Here is a 17,073-nt window from a genome sequence, read left to right as displayed (position 1 = left end):
TTTTGGGTGAAATAGACAGAGGACCTTTGCATTGCACAATATTTACTATGTTAAAGCCTCATGCATATCGGATATAGTTAAATAGGAGGGTAGATTAACCGTCGATACCAGGGACTAAAGTAAGGAACAAGTGTGTGGGCAATTGGCGACAATGCCCCTAAAAGTGGCGACATTGCCATCGACATTTGCCACCACAGAAATTTCACTGTATCATTGGCGAAACGGTTTTTCTAACTGATGAGAGCATATTTACAGCATTTGACTTCCCCCTATGGCTCCAATCACAATGCAATTAATGCTTCGACTGGACTCAACAAATTTAACTAACAAATTACCAACAATATTTGCGTCACAAATGGTAATTGTTGAGGAAACCACACCATTTTCAAGAAAATTTTAAAAACCGAATCATTGGTAAAATTTGTTGAGTTCAGACGCAGAATGCGACCCCTAGCGGTCATGAGTTCGAAAGTTTGAATTACCACGTCAAAATTCTAACTTCAAGTTTGCAGACATAATACACCTATCTATCTAGATATTTCCCGGTCAGTTCTTCCCGCTGAGCTGATAGAAATTTCTTCACCAGAAAGTTTCAAACCAATGAATTATTACTACTTTTGGTCAGAAGATTCCCTGTAAGCTGCATAAACCTAGGAATTCAAATATTTTGCCTGCGGCGGCGCATTATTCCTTTAAATGTTTTTAAATACTAGGGTGTACCGGTTTTTACAAAATTTCTTAGTTCTTTTAAAGCTCAGCCGGAAATCCACTCAGCTGGTCTGATCATTTTATGGAAGATTTTTTTTCTTTCAAACTATGATTTTGTGCTGCTGTAAGATCGATTTTTGAAAATTTCGTCGTTGTCGGTCTTCGTCAGATTTATCGATTTTCAACGGTCAAGTGCAGTGGACATAAAAAGTTGAGTTCATATGTTAATCTAATCTCTACACTTCACAGATTATTTTACAAAAAAAATAAAGCCTAAAATAGTACATCTCATACCTAGGACTTAAAAGTCTTTTTTAGCGTGTGACCGTTAAAAATCGATATATGTGACGAAGACCGAAAACGACGAAATTTTCAAAAATCGAACTGACGGCATCACAGTGTTACAAAACGTTACTGCCACATTCATAAATCTATTTTTGACATCAATACGTCACTTTGCGACCCCTTTTTGTACCGAATTACCCTACAGTAACAGTAGACTTTCGAAAAACCAAGAAAAAATTTTGTTGGTTTTTTGGGTTTTGGAGCCCATTTTCCCCGTGAGGGGTTTGTAAATTTTCCTTGTTAAATATAAAAATCTTAAGGACGTTGCAACTTGCATTGAGACACCTCAAGCACACTTCTTATGGTATTTTCTATGTTCCTCTGCCTCTCGCCTTCACTTACTACTGCAGAAATGTTAAAGACAACGATTTTATTTCATGAGGCTTTTTTGAATTTTTTTGGTTATTGATGAAAATGTGGAATAAGAGATCTGTTTTACAGCGAGTGGTGAGCAGGTAGGTTCGGGAACATAGAAAATACAATAAGGAGTATGCTTGAGGTGTCTCAATGCAAGTTGCAACGTCCTTAGGATTTTTATATTTAACATGGAAAATTTACATACCCCTCACGGGGAAAATGGGCTCCAAAACCCAAAAAACCAACAAAATTTTTTCTTGGTTTTTCGAAAGTCTACTGTTACTGTAGGGTAATTCCGGACATAAAGGGGTCGCAAAGTGACGTACTGATGTCAAAAATAGATTTATGAATGTGACAGTAACGTTTTGTAACACTGCGCGCGGCAGCACAAAATCAAAGTTTGAATTTTTTGTTCGTCTATGAAATGATCAGACGGACCAGATGAGTGGATTTCCGGCTGAGCCTTAAAAGAATTAAGACATTCTGTAAAAACCGCTATACGCAATTAAATAATTAAATAATTATTTACTTGAATCAGAGATTTATTTATACTTTAAGGGTTGGGCAGTTTTCTATTTTTGCATCATCAAAAGTCACTTTAAAAAAAATATCAATTGCTCCTCTCTCAAATTCAGAAACTGAGAACCAGTTAAGGAACATGATTAAAATAAAGTCTGTGACTACAAGTTTATTCACCCAAGTTTTGTTTTACATATTAGATTTGGCCCCTTCAGAGCGAAAACATGGGCCCTGACAAGATGTGGCTACACCGAAAAAAATCCCTATTTTAGTCCCTGGTCGATACCGCGTAATATTGTAATATTGCGCGGTATCGACGGTTAATGTAAATTCAAATGTACATATGTGTTATTCTGATTTCGATGAGGCCTTCGCCTTCGACTCGGATATGCATCACACTCTAACCTTGTCAAAATGACCGTTTCCTTGAAACCTTAAAACCATACTTGTGAGTTCGGCTCGTATCACAAAATTGATGCCTCATGTAATGAACTACCTCCGCAGCATCCAATGTAATCTTCTATTAAACCCCCGTGCGCGAAAATACATAGGAAGAAAACCTGAACAATTGAATTTATTACGGCTTTTGTTTCAAGTATACTCAGTCAGTGATATCAGCTCTATTACTTCTTTTGTTCAACTCTGGTCAAAAAAAATTGATTGGGTTTTCCATCGTTGTTGAAAAGAGATTATTCGTCACGAATTTTAAATCATTGATTTAATGCAATACATTAGGACGTTCTCGCATTATACAATCCCAAAAGAACAAATTAAAGAAACCATCCTAATCGAAATGTTTATGGTGCTGCGATAACTTTACTTTCAAAAACCACTTTAACAACCATATTTTGCTTGTATGACAAGTTTTAAGCCATGGTCATCTGTATGTTATTTTAATAAAAAAAATGTTTTCCAAATACCCAAATCAAATATACGATTTAGTGATAGGTATTATAAGTCCTCAGAACGTTTAAAGACCACCATCGCTTTATTAACTTGTCCATGGCCACTCTGACTATTTATTATTCTATCTATCTGTAACACAACACAATGACATCAGAATATGAAATGATGTTGCTAATTAATTCCAAAAGAAAAACCCATAAACCTTTTCAAACCAAAACATCAGTTCAGCTATATGCGAAAATATTCAAAACAACTGAGCCAGGATAATGATTAAGACAACTGCAATAAAATGTGTAATTCACGATTTGTTTAGACTCTGAAGTTGCACAAATTTGGCGCCATATAGCACTGAAAGCCAATAAACTTCGTAAATAATTTCGGTGTCAGTTTTTCGCTTAGACGTTTCGTTCACAAAAATATCGGAGATAAACAAGTGGAAATGCTGACGAAAATATCGTCCCAAAAGACTGTTCAACGTTCATTTATCCAGCTCAATCAATGAATTCATATCACATCCAATTTACATAGTGTGCTTAATAAATCCTCAAGAAAATTCAGTCATGCACGCAATTACCACAACATGCAATAAAGGGATGATTAGTTGGGTATTGTATTGTGTGTAAATTTAGCGTGTTCTGTTAATTCCATTGAATCCCCCCACCGTTCTTTTACAAGCAATCATGTATACCTATATGTATGTAACGATAGGACTTCTGTTGACCGATACTTAACTTTATGTCATAAAGATAAATTGGCCACGATAACACTGATTCAAATCATTTTCATATAAAAATGTAAATTAATAACGCGACATTCACACAAAATTTCATTCACCGTACATTGTTTTCACTTATAACAAAAAGGAAAACCGCGGTCTCCCTTTCCCATACCTCCCCATTACGTATATGTATCTGCGGTATAACTTGAAATTGTACGATTTGTTGTAACGAAATATGAACATTACTTTAGATGTGACCGCTTCGAACCTATCTGACATATTTATAGCTCACTCAACTGAACTCATGTCACCAGGTGCTTCAGCACGGTGGAAAAGAGATACGTATCTGTTGAATTGACCAACGTTCTGTAATGGTGACTTTGGTGGTTTATGAGAAGCACGCGACTAATGTATGATAAATTATGTGAAACGACTGTTTTTTTGGGGAAGAAAGTCATATAACTGAACCATAAATTTGTGCTTCTAATACAAATACACATGACCTAATAATAATTTACAAATGGATATTACGTATCGCGGTATGATCATAAAATCTGTTCCTTCTTTTGTTCAAAGTGTCATTGAGATGTTGATACAAAATCTTGTACTTCATTAATAACAACATATAATTTGATATATAACAGAACAACAGTCAGAGTTAATCGCTCTTTGTTGTCGACTTTATGGATAACAAACGAATCTCTGACATGAAGGTCCTTATGTAGAGGATTCTTCTGGGGTCGAATACCTTTCCAAGTACATTTAAAAAAGTCCACTGGAAAATGCGTCCGATTTTGGTAGGCTGTTTTTCAAAAGACCTCGAGGTTACTTTATCATACTGTTATTGTTGCATAAGTTGCAAATTGGAGGTAGTAGTGCTGAGATTGTGAGGAAAATTCAGTAACATCTAACTCCTGAATGCATCTGAATACAACTCCTAACTGAAGACATCAAAAATGGAAAATTTAAGGTCCCTCAATCCGGTTGAAAATGCGATCAGAAGTATTGCGTCATCATTTGCTCAATTTACAAAAACAATAGTTTTCGTTGCATTTTATGAAACGGGTAAAATAGTTTCACGTACACCACGTATAAAGTCGTATGAGCAGTTTTGTTTGTATGACTACACCAGCTGAAAAATAGCTTGAACAAATAGATCTCTAAATTTCACTGACATCGACTGTAAATTCTTTTTGTCGATTTTTTTTTTTGAAAGAACAATCAACGCTGCACGCTACAGTATAACACGACTGTAGAATATAGATTTGTGGAAAATTTTCCGCAGAAAACCATATTGAATGTGACTCTTTTGAGCTATAATTCTTGAAACATTTATTTATTGCAATAATGCACTACCATTTCAATGTTACCACAATGTGGATACGTCTAACAATGGATGGTAAAATCGATCATAAAACGTTTCTTCGCTACGCACATCTATATACCACAACTTCTATTGTTTACTATGAAGCCAACATTCAATTAATATTCCTTTCAATCCACGTCGAAGAGTATAATTTCCATTTACTTTAATTCAATAGACTCAATAAGACATCCTATATGTGTTTATTGTCTCTGCGACGGCAGAGGGAAATGAAAGGTAATTTAACACGACATAATGAATGTAATATTTAGAAGATACGCTCACCAGATATAGCGCCCCAAAAAGCTAAATAGAAAAACAGATGGAAATCCTACAACAATTTAGTGGTTTAATTGAAACATTTTTCCTTAACGAAAAAAAAAAACAGATTCGAATAGAAAAAATAGGGTTTAGTGGTGGCGTAAAGTGTCTGTTGATGTTTAGTGAAATTACTAGCACGCAATGTTAAAAATTCATTGGATTTAACGGTCTTGTTAAGGCGTTAAGTTCGGAAATTATTGGAATACTTTCTGTATCATGAGAAATTTATTAGCAGAGAACATCGGAATAGGTTTTTTTGTATTCTAAATAAAGAAACGTAGTGCAGACTTTATTAGAAACCTGGAAATAGATGTCGGGGTAGCGATGTCAGACAAATTCGATTTGAAATTATCCGACCGAAAAAAGAATTAGAAATTCTGGTTCTAACGACTTATAAACAGCTTGCATCTGCTACCAACAACGACGACGAAAAATATTGATAGCCTCTAGCTAGCCACTTATATATTATCCAACAACAAACGAAGTGGAAAATGTGTACGAAAGATTTGACAATGATTTAAACAAAAGAAGTAGCAGATTTAACCATTTGTAAAACAAAACAAAGATATGTCCAAGTAAGGTTTCGCTTAGTAAGCTATGAAAAACATGTCTGACCCAATTTCTATACCGTCAGGATTCATACCCACAGACCTAGGCTCAACTTAAAGGTAGTTTAGCGTTTCAACCACATAAAAATACAAATTTTGGTTTCCCTATAATGTTAGCTAAAATGCCCATTGTATGTTGAGCTACACTCGCTTAGGTGCTAATACTACAGTTCGAAAAGTATAGTGGTAGGTAGCAGGGCCTAATATTTGTCAAAAGTTTTTCTAACATTTGTCAAAATTTGTGAAACTTTTGACAAATATTAGGACCTGGTAGGTAGTGTAGCAATACATCAGTCAAAAAAAAAACCTTTAAAGGGTTACGGGTTACTGACTGAAGTCATTGTGACTTTACCATTTGAAAGAGTTTTTGAGAGATATCAGTATTTTTGGACGTATGGTGAGACTAATTCAAATAGTTAGGCTGTGTTTCGTATAACGAAAAATCTAGGAAACACCATAGGAGACTGGTATGTCGAAAATAACCCAAATTCATCGAAAAACTTTATAGAATCAAAAAGTAATGTGGTAGGTAGTGTAATAAGTATCATTACGTAAAGGAAGAGTATCCATTCTGTGTCTGACTGTATCCATCACCTTCGAGTCCTTCGGTTGCCGTCTCCAAAAATCTTATCAAAAATAAATGCAACTTCGTTAGAGTTCTAATTTAAGCTCAGCTGGCTCAGCTAGATCGAGAAGACGAAAACCAATAAAATTGGCAATTTAAAATTTAATGGCGAACATGAATACTGTCTAAGGTGCATTAAGCACACTATACGAATGATGCAATATAAATATTTAACGACTCACAAAATTTATTGTTTGTCAAATGTAATATTGTGCAATGTTATTTGAGTTATGGTCAATAATGAATATTAAGCGCACACAAATTCAATTTCTATATTGCAAAAATTAATTTCTGCGCTCTAATTCACCATCAAATTAAAAAAAAAACGCCAAGGAAAAAAAACCATTTGAGAAACACAAAAGATATATTTCAGAGAGGTACTCTCCTTATCGCTTCGGAAAATTAATTTTTCTTTGGATTTGTTTTGTTTTTTATTTTCATTTTTTTCAATAATGAAACATCAAGCAATGCTTGTATGTACAACACGGATACATTATATGCATACCCCGTGCGTTCTATAAACATAAAAATAATTTGAATTATCTGTGAAAGAATTTTTTTTCACTTTAACAAGTTACATTGATTACGTTCTCTCAGCGGAACAATGTCAAACATATAAGTTTTTAAAACATATAACTACACCACAATACGCAAATTAGATATGGTGAGACGATAACGAATTGGCTTGAATGTGACTGGTGTTATCACAAAACGGCCATTCTGAATGTGTAATTATAAAGTGAACACTTTTTTTTAACTGCATCAACTGAAGCAAAATCGATTTGAATTTCAAATCATTTCTGCTTTTATGATTTGCAATAAAAATTGGAAATAAAAAACTTCTTCTTCAGTCTAGTTGAGTTGCAGTTTGACAAAATGTTTAACGCCTTCTTTCCGAATGAGAATTTATTGTTCCCACACAGTGACTGGTACGGTACTAGACTTGAGCCATTAAGCAAACTTTATCATTAAAAACTAGCTGACTAATGAAATAATGACTTGAATTGAATTTCATTTGAAGAATAAGAACACGTTTCTGAAGGTGCACCGTGCTGGCTTCTTAGCCAATAAAAATGTTTAACTACTTGGTAACTTGGTACTTGCTGTACGCTCAAGGAGAACATCTCGATATACCTTAGTTTATATAATAGTTGCAGGACGAAAAATCTCGTTAAAAATGTTTTGTTAGAGACATATCTTAGAACAAGTTTTTGATTAGAATCATGCCTTGGGGACATTCATTTAGGACTACATCAATTCAGTGATGCCAGACAGAGTTGTAACTGGACACATCTTTGAAAGTTAAATTTAAGTTCTAATCTTTGTGTTTTATGTTTTAGGGGTTGCATTTAACAGAATTGGTCATGCATCTGACACCTCAGAAATTCGTATTTTTGGAGATATTAAAGACTTAAGACCTGTATGGCAATAACTGAATTGCGAACGTCCTTGAAGGATGTCCCCTCGCGTCGATAAAAATTAATTGTCTGGATCAGATATGTGCACTGGTTGACGCCGAGAGAAACTTCAGTTAAATACCAATACCTTTTTTCACCGATTTCACGCCGAGATGCCGAATAAAAATTGATTCGCACACATATCCGATCTGGATGCCCTAACCTAATTATATAATACAAATGATTAAATTGCACTAAAAAGACGGAGTACGTGTCTCATACCCAAGAAACTCAAACATTAAAATTTTCGATTTCAACCTTGTTTCGCCAAACCGATGATAAATCAAAAGAAAAAAGAAGAAAAAGAAGTAATAAGACTTCCAGACCACAATCAAAATGCTCATCTACAACTTGCCCTTGTGCGATCACATCAGACACCGGTAGATGCATTCTGATTTGGAACATCCTGTTTCGAAAAAGAAGATTCATTCAACATACGGGAAGAGCATTTTTTCCATTCAATTCACTTGAATGGATGACTATTCTTACATCTTTATTCGAAAGTTTTATCAATTGTTTCTTCCGACTGTGTATATTATTGTCTTTGATGTTATACATCAAGATAGACGGCGCGTATAATATGTATAACCATTGAATTACCTGATCTTATTCTTTGTACATCAGAAGATGGCTCATATATGGGCTATTGTTTGAAAGGAAGAGATATAAGCTCATGTGTGCGTTATGAAGAAAATAAAAAAAAATTGAGGAACAACAGGATGCAGTTATACATGGCAATATTTTCAGCATAAAATAAACGAGTCGAATTTATTGAGTAGAATAACATAGAAACCACGCTCAAATACCACTTTTAATTCGCAATAATAAAGTTTTATCACTTCATATAAGTAATATCTAACAGAGCACTCAACCCCTGCGAAACAATAGATTTATATGATAAACCACTTTACTTCAACAACAATAACCATATCAAACATTTTACAGCGACCCCATTCTTCGCAAATGTAACGAACATGTAATGACAAAAAAAAATCTGATATCACTTTATGTATTGATAATTAAGGATAGAGTGACGCAACGTAATATTTGACTCGAGACTCGAGTTGGGGGGTAAATTATAGGGCACGCAAGTCATTCCGTGTATAGTTTCAGCACCCGCTGCGGTCAAGAGGCAAATTAATAAACAGAGGGAAATTATTTTTATTGGAAGAGGCATTTTTGTGTAATTTTCAGCTTTTGTGGGATAGAGACAACAGTGGCTATAGGTTTCGTAAAATGTGTGCGAATACAAGAAAGTAACTGACCATATCTAAACGTACTGAAGTAGTTGGATAACATTAGGCAACACAATGGTGACAGAGTGCGTTGGATAGGTCTTGGTGCCCTGAATATGGAATATATCTCCGTTCGTCCCAGTGACGTCTGGACTACCTCTCCACACAGACGTCACTGGGACGAACGGAGGTGTGTTCCATATTAAGGGCACCAAGACCTGATTGGTGAGCTCTGGTTAATTTGGTCTAAAAAAGCAAAAATATAATTTAAAACAAAAGAAGTCAAAGATTTTGTACCAAGTTAAAATTCCTACATCCATTGTTGTAATAGATTAGTAATAGATTTGATAACTGGTGAAATATCTAAAGTCTGTGAAAGATTAGCAGCAAAGAACCACTAAATTAATGGAATAAAATTACAGGATTTCTCGCATAATTTTTATATTCACTTAAACCGGAATAATGACCAGTCAACAACAGTTAAAGGCATGTTTTTGGAATTAAATTATAAAAGATTCCATAAAATTCCTGAAACAAAATTTTGAATTTTATACTGTTTTGTGCCCATAAAAAATCTTACTTTCGTAACTAAGCTGTTCTTCTGTTTGTCTGATTTCTCTTATTTGTCATACGAAATGAGAGAAAGAAGAGAAACGGAAAGGAGAAGGAGCTTAGATACGAAATTGGAATTTTTTACGTGGTCACCGCTGTGAGATTTTTATTCCAAAAATTGGCCCTGTTCAAAGCGAAACCTTTTTAAATTCAGAGACATTTAGAACGTTGTTTTCTTCAGAATTCAGAGCACTGAGCACATCGAACTGCAAATTTATATTAAAGTCAGAAGAATCAAATTCCTCTAATGTAACAAATCAAGCCCAAATTACATTCGCTTTGCAAAAATAACTTTAAAAGTACTTGAACCACCGAAATAAATTTATCATTTACGGATTCATGTAAACTTCGACTTTAGTTTCGTGTTAAATTGTATCCTTCCTTCCAAATATATCCCTTTTCATCCCTTCAAAGTTTCCCTCGTTTTAATGTTTATGTCTTCCATAGACACGAAGATGGATGATGTACACGTGTCCGCATTGTCAATACATTTCCCATTGAAAATGTTTACCCCTTCATGTTACATTTTCTCAACTAATCTACACACATATTCACAGTATAACACCGTCGTCGTCGTCGTGACGCTCACCTCTATATATTACATTTGCACAGATTAATTAAAATCAATCAGTTTATTTCGATTGTTCTGGTAGAAGTATATATTCGGTGGCAAGTTCGATATTGAATCATACAACAGTACAGATGCTATAACACATACAGAATATTGGAGGAATCAAACTGAAAATTACAATAAACAGTGCAAAGAAGTACAGTGATTGTTTGGAGCACCTAGTATTATTTCCGGTTCATGGTAATGCAATACGCAGATGGCAGCATAATTTCCGGTAAATCAAACAGAATATCCAATTCATGCCAAAACTATCTGAACGTTTGTGAATATCGCATATCTGACGTTGTTGTTATATTGGGAAAATTTTAGTTTTCATTTCGATGCAATTTACTTTTCGGTGCAAGTAATACGTTTTGGATATTGTGATATAAGCAACTACAAATCGTTTGACCGACTTTGGAAGTCCAGGGTTGAACTATACAATTTGTCACCTAACAACGATGACCAAAACTAAGTGATTAGCTGTTTCTTACAATATCTTATATAGTTAAATGCGTCTTTAACAAAGGAAGTACCAGATTTGTGTCGATAAATCTAATAAAATTCTATTTAAAGAAAAATTTGGGGGATAACTACAGCGACTAACATTGTAAATCGAAGCACTGTGCGGAAATTCAATTTTTCAAAGTTTGAAATGTGTTTTTTTAGTTGAGTCTTACGCATGTGACAAGAACATCCGTAATAGATTTTAACGTTTTTAACGCCGGTTAAGGTCAAAATTATCTGGAAAACTAAAATTTCTCAGTAAGTTGATTTTAGTATGTAAGTCGCGGTATACAATTTAATGATCAAAAGTCCAGGGTAATATGATAACATTTGGGAACTCATAGAACTGACAGCTCGAGCTCATTAGTTCATTTCAATGTAGGAAATTTTTGGTCGCGCAATGGCTGCAAAACAACTTGCACAACTGTGGACGGCCTACCAAGGCGTCCAAGGCGTTCCTCAATTTGAAATTTCTTTGACGACTATTACAGGAATGAAAGTCGTCACGTCAAAATGCTTTACATTTTGGCCTCGTAACCCGACATTATATTGCAGAACACTTTCTTATATTTACACAATATTCTATTTAATGGATAAATTTTATGCTTAGCATATAATATGTATCTATCTGCATAAAATGTTAAAATACTTCATATGTACACATGCAGTCGAAACGGCATAATAGAATAACAATTTATATTGTGACTGCATGAAATTACGAAAGTTATTTTTAAACCCAACTAATAATTGCATTAGAAATATAACTTATTTTTAAGCGATATTCGAAGAAACATGATCATAAAAACGTTGTGTCTGTACGCGAAGGCTACTTAAAATTGTGCATTGCAAAAAAAAGTGCACCAAATAATTTGTTTTTTCTTTTTCTGCAACTGCACAATATAATGTGGACTGTGACATTGCATAAATGCATATAATGAATCCGAGTCCGTTTTATTGTCAATGTGAATTGCTTGTCTACGTTTACAAAAAAAAGGGAAAATGATTCGATTTTAATGGGTTTTTCGGAACATTACGAAAACAATGACAAAATGCAAGGCATACGGTTGCATAATTTGTTGGTGCGTACTTTAAATAAATTGAAACAAGTAAATTTACACAGAGGTAGAATAGAGAGGCTATGTCACCTCTCATCGACAACAATGCTGTTGTGTTCTCGAAAAAATGGGCGTTAAAACTATTGAAGTAAAAGATTTTGCATCTTTTACCACCCCGACTACAACTATTTCACTATATCGAGCGAACGACTATGCCTTCTAGATTACACTGCCGGTGTACTCAGCTGGTATACAGTACGACTAACTATATACGAATTGGTTGTTGGTAATATTCCGACCATTTATCGTATGTACTATAAAACTTTGACGCTTTAAATTTGGAATAATTTTTAAATTTCTTTAAGGAAACGAATTAATGAGATTTCATACGTTTGTAGATCTTAATGTAGATTTGCCTGCTGTCTTGTGAAGTTAGTTGAGAAGTGGAATCAACTGAAAAAGGTATCAACGCGCCAGATAAAGGATTCTAGCTTAACGTCTACTCTGTGATAATTTTAGCTTAAAATTTGGTAAGCATTTTCAGATACATGTACAACTAAACGAACGGAATGGAAGCCAAAAGGAGTTTTTGAAACCCACAAAAAATCTTCTATTCGAAAATGTTGAGTGAATTGTAATGGTTTTAGGAAATCTCACATCTGTTCACATCTCCCAACCACTAGTTTTCTAGGGAAATGAAACATGTTCGATTGTTTTCCTACTAATTATCCTCAAATTGATAATGAATCAATTGAATCTTTTGATCAAGCAACCACAACATGAACTTTAAAGGATAAAGTTCTGTAGTACCAATACTCTTTTAAAATACCAACCGCACCAATACATTCTGTGTCCCGTGCGCGAATTTATAAAATTGTATTTTTAGGTTACAAAATCGGCTATGTGTTATTGTTATTGTCAAAAATAAATTATTGAAATCAATTAAGTCAACAGACATGCCCAATCACCTCATTACTCACCCATTGAGAAACATAGCTAACGCCGAGCCGTACGAAACACCTATTCGTATCAAAAGCCTTTAATGTGAAACTCTTCATTTCTCTTACTTCATTTTCTTCTCTGCTGAAAAACTATTCTCCCTTTAAAATCACTTACATTATCCACTCTTTGCCTTGTTATCATATACAACTAAATTGCCGGAGGCAATATAGACAGCCCCGTACGAAGACAAATTTCATAAATTCCTATTTAAACAGCTGTATACCGCTATATTTACCTATATTTCACTATAAGTAAACATTTCACAGATAAATATATGCTATTATATAGCTCTATATGCCTGTATATAGCTCAATATAGCTGTATATAGGTATATATAGATGTCCGTATATGGAATCCCTGAAACCCCTCACACTTAACAAATTATTTCCATGTTAACAGAAACTCTCTAAGTATCATTTTTCCCAAGATATTTCTATTTTACTAAAATCCAATATGGCCGCCGGCAGCCATTTTGTTAGGAGACCGGAAATAGTACCGACGCTTTACATTCGTTAATACCTTTCAAACAAAAAAAAATCATGAAATTCGGTCAAAATTTACTCGAGATATTGTCAAAATACACCACGTTCACTGTACTTCCGAGTAGCCAGATAAGAGCTCACTCCAAGAGACCTAGCTCACGCTCCGGAGAACATAATTTCATAAACTTTTTTTTCCCTGATTGGTACGGTCAATACCTATCTAATAAAGCTAAAACAGACGAAAAATGTTCAAATGTGGCCGACCTACAAGCAAAAACTGCTTGCCGCCCTGTGCCTGTTCCACACCAAGGGGTCTAACTCACGAGTCGGTCATCCGATTTCCATAAACTTTTTTTTTGTCGATCGGTATTGTAAATACCTTTTATTTGACGTATCACTTACAAGTTTAACGTTTAAATGTCCGGAGATATCTTCGAAAAACCGTAAAGCACTTATTGGGCCACAGCTCGGGAGGGGTCGATCCAAAATCACTCATCTTCGAACTTAGCCTGTCTTTTGACATTACCAAACGGGAAAAAAAAGAATTTTCAAAATCGGATGCGTTTTACTCAAGTTATCGTGCAGACAGACAGACGGACAGACGGACATTTTTTTTTCCGCGGATTTGGCATCTCTAGACAACCACAATAGGTTTCCCCTTACTCAGGGAGTCCAATTCGACGTGTTACAAACGTATGCGTAAACCTATAAGACCCCAGTACTTCGTACGGGTCTAATCATTTACTTAAACTATGTCTGGAAAAAATACTCCGAAAGCTTTAGGAGTGGCAATTGTTGCGTAGATATCAGATCTGTTACTTCTTTTGTTTCAAAAGTGGTTTAACTCCTACGCAAGATCTTTTACTTCGTTTACTTTAACATACAATTTATTATATTAGATGCCGTTAGTTGGAACTTACCGCTTACTTTTATGGTTGTTATCGGTAGCAAATGACTCAAAATTCATCTTCTTTCTCTACAGAGGTGTCCACTACCTAATATTTCAGATTCTCAAATTGTGAATGAATTTTGGCAACAAATTATCCAAAGGTCAAATTTGAAAAAGAGAACAACAATAGACTCCACACTCCAATCTATCTTATGCACTAAAGTGTAGTCACTACAGATTGGAGTCTATGTCTTTGATCTCAACAAACAATTCTCGAAATAAACAAATTTAATTGCACAAAGTTCTCTGATTTACACTTAAATTCGGCAAAATCTCATAGTTTTTGGTCCTTCTCAACATTTTGCAAAGATAACATAAGCCACCCCATCATACATAAAACCTTTAAAATCCTCTTTCTACTACTGTGTCTAATTCGTATTTATAAGATTCGATAGCATTTTCGAACATTAGAAATTAGTATGTTTTTGATCCAATAAGTTGAGATTCAAAGATTTCGGTAATAACCACTGCCAATGTCCACAATTGACGACATATCCAACTAAATAACTGGGCAACCCCAAAAACGATGATAAAATTTCATACACAAAATATTCCACAAAACCGACGGCTAAACATTTCCCATTTAACGATGACCACAATGACAAAAAACCAACTTTATATATAGGTAACACTTTCCGTTCGCCAAATCGATATCACGACAAACTTCGAATACATATAACCTTAGAAACACTTACCTTGCGCGAATCTTCTAGCCACAGATTTCGACCGCATAATACAGGCAACGAGAATGTTTGATATTGAATGGTCCTTTGTCAAGCATTTACAAATCTCGTCGTCATACTTTCATCGCACGTGGATTATTGAAGTGATCACACATTTGTGATTCAGAAACTGTTTGTTTATTATTATTTTTTGTAACACGATAAGAGAAACTCGATTCAATGAAAAATGAAGTTATTATATCCATGCACAAGTGTTGAACGAACGCAATGAAATCACTCACGACTCAACACAATTCTGATAAACTCACAACTCATCGCAAAAGTTCAATTACATCGAAAAAAAAAGATCTCCACGCAAACCAAAACAATTTTCGTATTAATCCAAGTTTATCCGTTTTGAGAACACAACACAAACTGAACACAATAGTGTGCATAACAAACTAATTTTTTTTTAAATATTCAAACCCATTAACTAGGTGGATCGCTTATATTTTCTCCATCCATCACTATCTACATCAAAAGTGATTTTCTTTTCTTCACTAAAATAAAATGTCCCCACTACTTTCGATCCAAATGTTTACCAGCTATTTCCACTAGCGGACTGTCTTGTAGTTTTGCTGTCCGTATGCTTTGATGGTGTGTAATTTTTGTGTTGTTTTGTTGTATAGACTTATTCTTACAGGTAAAATTTTCTGTTGTTTATATACGTTGGTGTATCATACGGAGTGTGTTCTCTGTTCTACTGGCTGGTCTACTACACACATGCACATAATGTAAATGGGAAAATAGAATGTTATGTTTTTCCATCGCGGTGCTTTTAGATACCACGTATAAGGTTGGGCATTAGTTGTTTGACGTAAAGAAACACTTTACGTATGGATTTTATACGAATTAGTCTCGTTATAATGTTGAAATGATCGTTGAATGAACTTGTTACACTATAGCACCGACGAGACTGAAATTTGTCAATAAATTTCTATAAATTAAGATGTTCCCATCACTTGAAACTTCATCGCAATCAACTGTCTACTAAGTTAAATGTTTTTTTTTTTAGATTAAATTTAATGTTGATGAATCCAAGGTTCTGAAAGAACAGGTTAAGACACCCACGAGGGCGGCTGACACACAAATTTTGACAAATAGATGCTATTTATTGAACATACTCATTACAGATTGTTTGAAATGTCAACTTGATAAAACCCATTTTTTTTTCTTCAAGTTGACACTTCAAACAATCTGTTATGAGTATGTTCAATAAATAGCATCTATTTGTCAAAATTTGTGTGTCACCGCCTTCGTGATCAACTCATGTGTGTCTTAACCTGTTCTTTCAGAACCTTGGATGAATCGCGGTAAATATTTCAGCTACCGTCAACCCCAACAAAATTTGTGACATAATTTTCTGCATGTATTTAGTTTTCAGCTGGTCACTCATACAACCTCACTGTTCTATACCAATACGTGTTTATACGGTTTACCACCATCACGCGAGCAATGCTAGTATAAACACGTATAGGGCTAGGGCAGTTAAGTTGCCTGAGTGGAACAGCTGAATCAAATCAATGAACGTCAACACAAGGTATGGTCGGGTGTCAAACTTTGTATGGAGCGGAGGACATATCGAATTCATATGCGATGTCCTCCGGTTTGTAGGAACAGACCACACCTGGTTTGTACATTCATTGAATCAAATTACGTCACAAATTCAGTTGTGGTTAACTGTATAGTCGACTTCGCAGCTGATGAAGAAAGGCGGTCTAAGGCTCATAGCATCAGAGACGAGACAACGATACGATTACTTTTAGGATGGCTTGCCGTTATGCCAAACGACAGAATATCACTGCGCTAATCGCGTAGCACGCGATTTTGCTAACATTTTTCAAATTCAACGAAACTTATTTGCCTTCTCTCCGCACCTATCTCGATTGTCTCCTTGGAATAATGACTAAACTAAAAAAAAAAAAATTTGGCTTAACTTTACATTAAGCTTTATAAATTAATATACCGAAGT

General features: G+C 34.8%; 1 protein-coding gene across 1 annotated transcript in view; it reads right to left on the bottom strand.

Annotated features, from left to right (window-relative positions):
* Nucleotides 1-15,925, bottom strand: part of LOC119078851 (transcription factor hamlet-like) — a 105,397-nt gene extending 89,472 nt beyond the window's left edge. The window contains exon 1 of the mRNA XM_037186561.1: nucleotides 15,075-15,925. Coding sequence (XP_037042456.1) covers nucleotides 15,075-15,111 — 37 coding nt within the window. The 5' untranslated portion in view covers nucleotides 15,112-15,925. The remainder of the gene's footprint in view (nucleotides 1-15,074) is intronic.
* Nucleotides 15,926-17,073: the final 1,148 nt, after the last annotated feature.

The sequence above is a fragment of the Bradysia coprophila genome, unplaced genomic scaffold (assembly GCF_014529535.1).
Source record: "Bradysia coprophila strain Holo2 unplaced genomic scaffold, BU_Bcop_v1 contig_297, whole genome shotgun sequence".
NCBI classification, from domain to species: domain Eukaryota; kingdom Metazoa; phylum Arthropoda; class Insecta; order Diptera; family Sciaridae; genus Bradysia; species Bradysia coprophila.
This window is presented reverse-complemented; position numbering and strand designations above follow the sequence as displayed.